Source organism: Micropterus salmoides, unplaced genomic scaffold, assembly GCF_014851395.1.
Source record: "Micropterus salmoides isolate LMB-PRFRI ecotype aquatic unplaced genomic scaffold, ASM1485139v1 Ms_hic_scaffold_11, whole genome shotgun sequence".
Taxonomy (NCBI): Eukaryota; Metazoa; Chordata; class Actinopteri; order Centrarchiformes; family Centrarchidae; genus Micropterus; species Micropterus salmoides.
Genome location: NW_024040152.1, coordinates 18,800,040 through 18,809,307, shown reverse-complemented (window position 1 = coordinate 18,809,307; position 9,268 = coordinate 18,800,040). Strand labels below are relative to the sequence as shown.

The following is a 9,268-nucleotide window of genomic DNA, read 5'->3' as shown; positions in this document are numbered from 1 at the left end:
AAAACTCTCCTGTGCCAAAATGACTTTAAAGAGGTGGTATTATGCTCATTTTTGGGTTCAAAATCTTAATTAGGGGTTGTACCAGAACAGGTTTACATGGTTTAATTTTCAAAAAACACCATATTTTGCTCATACTGCACATTGCTGCGCTCCAATTTTCACCCCATGTGTTGTACGGAGTGATGCATCTTACTTGTACAAAATCTTTGTTGGGAGTTGCACATGCGCAGTTCCCAGGTAAGGACTAGCCAATCAGAAGCAGAGAAGGGCGGGTCGTAAGAAACAAGGTAGTGTGACCCAAATCAAAGCCGCTTCAGACTGAGACTGTAACCTAGCAGATGGTGTAAGTTACTCACAAGTCCACAACCACACAACATCATTGTTCCACATCTTACCATAAACCACTACAAAAATCACCATATTTCAACTCAATTTTACATAAAAATTGGCCAAACAATTTGAACGTTTGCTCAGTAGCTTCCACATCTGGTGTAACATTAGCATTATCGTTATAACTTTAGCTGTGTTAGCCAACATCTGTGAAGTTACATTGCCGTGTTTATTTTAAATATAATTCACAACCAATAAAGCATACTTACAGGTTGTGATTGTGAATTTCCAGGCCCAAACAGAGTCGGAGTTGCATCGTCTTTTAGGACTAAACGTTGAACTGTTGCCGGTGTTATGACGATCTATGCTGCCTTGCTGAAAAATGCTACCATAGCTCAAATCGATAGACTCGACTCTACTCGGTCCTGCTCTGTTTTCCATTACAGATAGTACCCAGAGATGGTATGTAGCTTGTCGTCATTGCGACGCCACACACAACTGCCACGACGTAATGTTTGATGCGACACACACACCAGCGATCCACACAGCTTTCTCTTTTTTAAGTTAAAACGTTTCAACATTACTCATAATGTAAAGACAGATAAGCGGTATGAAAACCTTCCAGCTGTGTTTTCCTCTGCCGTTGTTGCTGCAGCGGTCTGAGGGCTCTGTGAGCGGGTGGCTGGCCGGCCTCACACGCTCCTCCCGCGGGTTGGCGTAGGCTTCCCCCACAGACACTTGCAGAGCTCCTCAACTCCGAAAATATTCAAGCACATTTTTGTTCCGCCATCACTTCTCATAAAATTGTCAATATTCGAAATCTACACAGCTGATTTCACCTCAAAACTTCTCAGAAGTGGATTTAGTGATGAAATTACATACAAAAACTGGAAAATATAAAACTTTCTGTTGCTGGCCTCTGTCTGGCGCACACAATGATGATGCAGTGAATAGTGACGATTCTCTCTGACCAATCAGCAGTCTGTCGTGTTTTCACGTTACATTTTAGTATCCCACAGCTGGCTTGGAACCTTGACGGAGGTGAGGTGATACGAAAAAAAGTACCTGGAAGCAGGTACAGGTACAACATTTCTACAACAGAAAAACAAACAAAGGCGAGTTGAGCCAAAGGGCCTCCGCTCAGACTAGCTTGGTTTGAGGGCGTGCCTGACCCAGCTAGCCGCTTGGCAAGCTTTATGACGCGGTTTCATTGTGACGTCACAAGTAAAGGAAGTGAAGTGAACTCCCTTTGGGCTGGACTTTGGGCTTTTTCACTTTGCAAACCTGTTACATGCACTAAAAAGATATATAACTCAATAAAGGAGAGGGGAAAAGCCAAAAAGCATAATACCACCTCTTTAACTGTGAAGGGCGAAACAAGTAGCTAGAAATGAGCTTTGATGTCATCAACAGGTCCATGCTGATGACAGCATGCGATCTGGGTGCCGTCACTCGTCCTTGGAAGATATCCAAACAGGTTTGAGTCCCTGTCACAAAGTTTCTTATATCTGCGTTTTCATGTTTAAGGGCTTGGAGATGTAGAAATACAGGTGGACTTTGGTTAAAAAAGGACCTGTTTGCATGTTTGACCCTTTTCATATTGACAGTTTTGGGCTTCAGTGCACGTTCTCCCTGAAAAATACCAGCATTTTCCTTGATAAACCCATAAAAGTAAATTTTGCCCAAAATATAGCAAAAACGCATGCACTCTCTAGCTTGGAGCCCATGTTTTAACAATAAAACGTTACATCTTGTTTGAGTAAAATAATGAAAGAATGATGGAAAATGGATGGATAATAATGAATTTATGTCCCAAGGTCGCAGAGCTGGTGACGAGTGAATTCTTTGAACAAGGGGACAGAGAGAGGTCTGAGCTTAAGTTGACCCCAGCGGTAAGTAAGAAAAGTCTTATCTTTCACAGTTTTTTTTCTAGCACACACATTTCTCTCTCATACTATGTTTCCAGCATACACTCAAACCATGTTCTCGATGTGACCATTTTTTTTCTTCTCACAAATGATTATGATGAATGTGTTTGGCCATGGATGACTGAAGATGATATCCTCTCTGTAGGCCATATTTGACCGTAATCGCAAAGATGAACTACCTGCCTTACAGCTGGAGTGGATAGATGGGATATGTAAACCCCTTTACCAGGTAGGTAATCCTTGATGTCTCAAGTTAAAGTTTTACTTTGGGCCTCATTTTAAAAATAAAAATAAAAACATTATTTTTGGGGTTTGAATAGCAAATGTACTCTCTTGTGTCTCCCCCAAGGCACTGCTGAAGCTAAACAGGAAGTTGCAGCCAATGCTTGATGGGATCGACGCCAATCGAAATAAATGGCAGCACCTCTGCTCATCCTATCAGCAGACACGCAGAGCCTCAGTGTCAAGTCAGAGTGTTGAATTAGATGAGCATCCTGAGTCCCATGAGGACGCAGAATCTAATCCATACCCCGACTCCACAGATACTCTGAAGCCAGTTGAAAGCACCAAGTTTGGGTCATTGTCTAAGTGCAGTCAGGATCTGAGGTGCAGAGAGAACAAAGGTTCCTGTGATGATAAACTGGCAATATAACCTCTACAGGGAAGATGTAAGTAAGTGTTAAGTGTTGGGACTCTTCCTATACCATGTGATTTTGTAACACAAAAATAATTTTTAAAAATCTGGGTAAATGAAATCCAGTTTTCATCTGCTGAGCACATTGCTTCTCCCAAGTGTCACTGTGTTAAACTCAGGAGCTTGAATAATTCCAGTTGGTCAAACTCTATTTTAAGGACAGTTCCCCTTCGAGGGAACTCGAACTGCGTCTGTGACGACACTATGGGAACCCCTTTGGGCGTGGCAGGGCTGAATTATGAATGAAACTACTTCAATTCTATTGGTGTTGCTAGAACGGTAGCGTGTGACGGCGTAACCGGAGGCACACGGGACACATTAGCTTCTTTCTATTCAGCAGGCCCTCTGAGTATGTTTGGAAGCTCCACTATCGAGAAAGTTGTTGTCTTACCTGGAAGTCCTGATGAAGCAGTAGAGACCATGTCTGGTAATCAGTTCCAACAATGTGTTTTTCCATGCCCACACTACATCGCGGCTGGGGAGACACATGAGATGTGTGTTTCCTGTCTGGGGATGTCGCACGCCCAGGCAGCTCTCGAGGGGGCTGCCTGCGGCCATGGCGAGGCTCGGTCCCTGAGGCTGCTGAGGTCTCATGCGGCTCTCTTTCGGAAGACGGTCGGATGCGCTCTCCCCATGGCTCAGGCCCCGCGGTTGCTAAGGCGTTACAATGGCTACGGTCATGGGGATCGCAGCGTGATATCTCCGAGGGTGTCGGGACGGCTGAGGCCTTTTTCCGGTCCTCGTCTGCTGACTCCGCCTCCTCTCTTCCCCGTTCGGGAGCCTGTTTCTTGGCTTCTCCCACCCGAGGTATGAGTCTGGAGAGGCTTGCACAGTCTGATTCTGAGGAGCTAGACGTACTTAGCATCATGGAGGATGACTTCCGGGAGCCGGGCCGACGTCATCAGTTATACCGCGCCCAGCTATAAGAGGCGGGGCAGGAGCCGCGGGCCAGCAGTAATGAGTCAATGAGCTTTTCTGCAGCCCGAGCGCCGCCCCCGCTTCGATCCTTGCCATTCTTTCCAGATTTATACAATGAGTTGTGTAAATCATGGACCAAGAGAAAAAAAAAAAAAAAGCTGCTCTGCACAGCTGACTGCGTACCCTCTGCTGGACTACAGCAGCGTGACAGAAACTAAGCAGCACGGCTTTGGAACGATGCCTCGGGTGGAGGAAGTGCTCGCGAGCTATCTTTCTCCCACCCTCGCTTCATTCCTTCAGACACCGGCGCTCCCCACCAAGCTGTGTCGGACGACATCCGCTTTGGTGGGCAAGGCCTACATGGCAGCGGGTCGAGCTGGTGCAAGCCTGCACACTATGGTCATCTTCCAGGCATACCAGGCCGATCTTCTCAAAGACTGTGAACTAGGGGGAGGTCCCTATGAGGAGGACCTGACTGAGCTCTGTAGAGCTACGGACTTAACACTCCGTGTTACCAAGGAGACGGCCCGTTCCATTGGCTGCTCTCGGGCATCCGGGGGAAGGAGAAGGCTTTTCTCCTGGATGTGCCCCTCTCTCCTACTGGCCTGTTTGGTGAGGCAGTGGATGCTATCGTCAGCAGGTTTCAGCACGCTAAAACGCAGGGAGAGGCGTTTGAGCAATATCTCCCCTGCCAGTTTTCCTTGGCGGTCCTCCGCTTCAGGGTGCCACCGGGGACCTACGCATAACACTGGCCACCACCCCCCGCAGAAGTTCAACAGGGTGGTCTGGACAGAGCGGGACAGAGCCAGGTGTTGGGACAAGAAGTTCGCTCTCTGCTGGAAAACGGGGCCAGAGAGCTTATTTCCCCGCCAGTCAGGGAGTCCGGGTTCTACAGCCAGTACTTCATAGTTCCCAAGAAGGACGGATGGGTTGCGTCTGATTTTGGATCTGCGGTCCCTGAACCAATCTCTGAGGAGATTCAGGTTCAGGATGCTCACCATCCCCACCATCATCAGTCACATCCAATCCGAGGATTGGTTTGTCACGATAGATCTGCAAGATGCTTATTTCCACATCTCCATCCGTCCCTCTCACAGGAGGTTCCTGAGGTTCGCCTTCGGGGGCGCGGCGTACTAATATCGGGAACTTCCGTTCGGCCTAGCACTCTCTCCCTGCACGTTCACCAAATGCATGGATGCAGCCCTGGCCCTGCTGAGGCTCCAGGGCATCCGCATTTTAAACTATATCGACGACTGGCTCATCCTGGCCCAGTCTTGGGAGTTAGCGGTTCAGCATCGAGATGTCGTCCTAGCCCACCTTCAGCATTTGGGGCTGTGGCTCAACGTGAAGAAGAGCGTGCTGACGCCCGTCCAACGGACTACGTTCCTAGGGGTGGTGTGGGACTCAGCTACGCTGCGGGCCCTCCTGTCTCCCGCACGCATCGAGTCCATTTTGTCCTCAGTGACCAGAGTGCAGTTAGGCCGCGCCATCACTGTAAAACACTTTCAGAGGGTGTTGGGTCTCCTGGCAGCAGCGTCCAGTATAATACCTTCTGGACTACTGCACATGAGAGCCCTGCAGTGGTGGCTAAAATCCAAGGGATTCTACCCGAGGGGAAATCCACTCCGTCTGATACGGGTTACGAGCAGGTGCCTTTGTTCCCTGTCTTTATGGAGGAAATCTTGGTTCCTGTCCCAAGGGCACGTGTTGGGACAATCTGTAGGCAAACAATTATTTCGACAGACGCCTCACTCACGGGATGGGGCGTGGTCATGGACGGCCGCTTTGCGAGAGGCTCCTGGCAGGAGCATCATTTCTCTTGGAAATGTTGGCGGTATTCAGAGCTCTGAGGAGTTTCCTGCCCACCCTCCGCGGTCGCCACGTCCTTGTCAGAACCAACAATACGACAGTGGTGGCCTAATTGAATCACCAGGGGGGTCTGCGCTCGCGCCTCTTATGCAAACTGGCACATCAGATCCTCCTGTGGTCCCAGCAGAGACTGCTGTCCCTCAGAGCAATGTACGTCCCTGGGACCCAGAATCAGGGAGCAGACCTGCTGTCGAGACAGGGGCTGAGGCCCGGGGACTCAGTTACCTGCTCGGTGATTATGGTACTGGAGTTCCTCCATGACCATTTCTCCGCTGGCCTTTCCCCATCCACGCTCAAGGTGTATGTGGCTGCCATTGCAGAGCTCCACACCCCTCTGAGGGATGGGCCCTTGGGGAGGCTTCCACTGGTTGTGCGCTTCCTACGTGGAGCCCGGAGGATGAGATCCGTGACTCGGTCCAGGGTACCCACTGGGACCTGGCAGTGGTTCTCGAAGCGCTGGCTGAGGCCCCCTTCGAACCCCTGGAGTCGGCTGAGGCCAAGCACCTGACCCTTAAGATGGCCTTTCTCCTCGCTATCACCTCTCTGAGGAGGGTGAGGGATCTCCAGGCACTTTCGATTTCTCCCCGATGCCTGGAGTTTGCCCCGGGGAGGGTCAGGGCCATCCTGCACCCTTGTCCAGGCTATGTCCCTAAGATTCCATCCAGTTTGGCAGGGTCCACGGTGCTGCAGGCGTTTCATCCCCCACCTCATGTGACGGCGGAGGACGGGAGACTTCATCTGCTGTGCCCTGTCAGAGCGCTGGGTATTTACACTCTGAGGTCTTCCCGGTGGAGGAAAGCAGACCAGTTGCTGGTGTGTTTCGGGTCCCCCAAGGCTGTGCTCCCCGCTTCTAAACACACATCAGCAACTGGATCGTTCAGACTATTTCCCTGGCCTATCAGGTGCGCGGTTTGCCTTTAACTATGGCCGTCAGGGCGCACTCTACTCGAGGCATGGCAGCCTCTAGGGCCCTCCTCGCAGGGGCGTCGCTCCAGGATTTGTGTGATGCGGCTGGCTGGCCACCCCTCACACTTCATCCGGGTTTACAGTCTGGACCTTCCTTCTGCACCCGGCACTCGTGAGCTCTCCTCTTAGTCGTGCCTGCAGGTTGCACGCTGGGGGTAGGCGGGGTTTCGGCGCGACCTAAGTGGGTATCTCATTCCCATAGTGTCGTCACAGACGCAGTTCAAGTTCCCTCGAAGGGGAACGTTTCGGGTTACGTATGTAACCCTTGTTCCCCGAGAAGGGGAACGAGACACTGCGTTGGTCCGCCACACCTCACCCCGCCTGGAGTGCCTTGCTTCATAGAAAAGGGCTAATGTTTCCTGTGTGCTGGCGTGCTTATATACGCCTCCGGTTACGGCGTCACACGCTACCGTTCTACCAACACCAATAGAATTGGAGTAGTTTCATTCATAATTCAGCCCTGCCACGCCCAGAGGCGTTCCCATAGTGTCGTCACCGACGCAGTGTGTCGTTCCCCTTCTCAGGGAACAAGGGTTATATGTAACCCGAGACGTTTCCCATCTATCTATCTATCTATCTATCTATCTATCTATGCTTTTCATTACTGAGATGCGATGAAATGAGAGACTACTATTGAAACCAAAGAGGGCCAAATATTACAGTAATGTATTTTTTCTAATGGGAACTGCCTCAAAACCACAGGCCCATTGGAATGCCTTTACAAAACAAAAAATGAATCACTGTGATTTCCCTCTGTCACATAAATTGCCGTTTTGAATGTAGACCGGAGCATGACCTTGTTCCTGTTTCTTACTAACTGTAGACTGTCTTATGTCAGTTGCACATCTTTTGCTGCATGGCATTATTTTCAGTGTTTGTAGGTTAATTGAGCCTTCAGCCTTCAACTTGTTGTGTGACTTGCATGTATACATCATATCAGTATTATATATTGACACATTTAGATGAAAAACTTGTATTTCTAGGTAAGGAATGATAAGATAAATGTGAACGTGAACGAAGTGTTAGTGTATTGACTTCATAAGGAAAGTCACTGAAAAACTCCTCAGGCAGACTGTGTTTGTTTGTGTTCTGTGTGTTTGTGTGTGTGTGTGTGTGTGTGTGTGTGTGTGTGTGCGTGCGTGTAACCTCCTCATTCCTAAAAAATTACACAGAGGATTACAAATGGTGTATTACTCAGGATGTGTTTACTGCATTAGCAGAGCAAAGTAAAGTCTGTGTTCAATATATATTTAAACTGCACACATCAGCATGAAAATCATCCATGAGTTTGTCTCACTCTGGGTAAAAAGGAAATATTCTCTGAAAACAGAACTACACCTTTAGAAGACTTTAATATTACGTACAGCATGTAAAAATTAGGGCTGGTCACGTTAACGTGCGTTATTATAGCGTTAACGCATTAATTAATTAATGCCGACAATTATTTTATGGCACATTAATGCAGTTCACATGCAGTCAAACCATGGCTCACTGATCAGCCTGCAAATCACCCACCCAAACACGCAGTGGAGGGAGGCTTTGGCAGACTGCACTGATTGCAGCGTGTGGGAGAAATAGAGAAACAAAAGCAAGACAAGTGATCAAATTTCATAGAAAAATGCAAAAGGAATGTTTTCTGCTCCGGTGATCAGACAGGAAGACAAGCGCTCCACGAGTGAAAGACAGGCGCTCTATGGATAGTAACCATGGCAACGGCTTCTGTAATTTAAGTTAAAATTGTAGGCTAGGCTACATAACTTTACCTGATATGTCTTTATCTGGTTTTGCGTTGATGTCCTGATAACTATTTAGAAAACAGTAAAAGATTCTGGAAACCCACAAATGGCGAGGATCAGGCTCTCTTCCAATGATTTGTGCTACGTGTGGCATACAAAAAGTTCAAGACAATTCATCTTCGGCAGCGGGCGGGCATGTGCGGGAGGCGAGCACTTCACCTCACTCTAACAGGGACACCTGCTACTGAACATAGACTGTTTTGCTGCTCCCTGATAAAAAATAAATGTTTCTGCTGATACCTGTTCAGACAAAAAAAACATAAAAACAGATTTATATATGTTAAACTGTTGCTCAAAAGGTGCCTGTTATGATGTTATGATCGTGGCTCTGGACTAGATAAAAGGTAATGTCTTGGCAGTGGCAAATAGCTTTGGTTTTATTTATTTATTTTTTTGATTACGTAAAAAGCACCTTTTTTGTGTTTGCAAACCACATGTTATGCGATTAAAATTTTTTATTGTTACCCAGCACTAGTAAAAATGCCTAAATAGAAGTTTTAAGGTTCTTATAAAGCAGAGTGTGTATATGTGTATCCATTTGTTTCTATTGTTTGAGAATCACAGTGTTTTGTAGTTCAGACTGCGCAGCATGCTGATTATTATGTTGAAACTGCATGTATCATGTTTGATGTTGATACTGGAAATTATCTTGATGCCTCTGACAGCCCTATGAGATTTGCTTTGCATGAAAAAGTGTAGTTAAGTGTTGAATATTGTTGCTGCACAATTGTTGTTGAGGACAGATAAAGATTTCTATTTTTGATCAC

At 47.7% G+C, this 9,268-nt stretch overlaps 1 protein-coding gene across 1 annotated transcript; it reads left to right on the top strand.

The window, feature by feature from the left end:
- The first annotated feature begins 1,646 nt into the window (after positions 1–1,646).
- LOC119897739 (dual 3',5'-cyclic-AMP and -GMP phosphodiesterase 11A-like) lies at positions 1,647–3,202 on the top strand. The gene is made up of 4 exons (XM_038711660.1): positions 1,647–1,807; positions 2,148–2,222; positions 2,404–2,487; positions 2,608–3,202. Exons 1-4 carry the CDS (start codon positions 1,721–1,723, stop codon positions 2,908–2,910), a joined length of 549 nt encoding a protein of 182 aa, XP_038567588.1. The 5' UTR covers positions 1,647–1,720; the 3' UTR covers positions 2,911–3,202.
- The last annotated feature ends 6,066 nt before the right edge of the window (positions 3,203–9,268 follow it).

Coding starts and splice junctions, on each gene's coding strand:
- LOC119897739 (XM_038711660.1), top strand. CDS start 1,721: ATGAGCTTTGATGTCATCAACAGGTCCATGCTGATGACAGCATGCGAT. Junction 2,223..2,403: donor AGCTTAAGTTGACCCCAGCG/GTAAGTAAGAAA, acceptor TCCTCTCTGTAG/GCCATATTTGACCGTAATCG. Junction 2,488..2,607: donor TATGTAAACCCCTTTACCAG/GTAGGTAATCCT, acceptor GTCTCCCCCAAG/GCACTGCTGAAGCTAAACAG.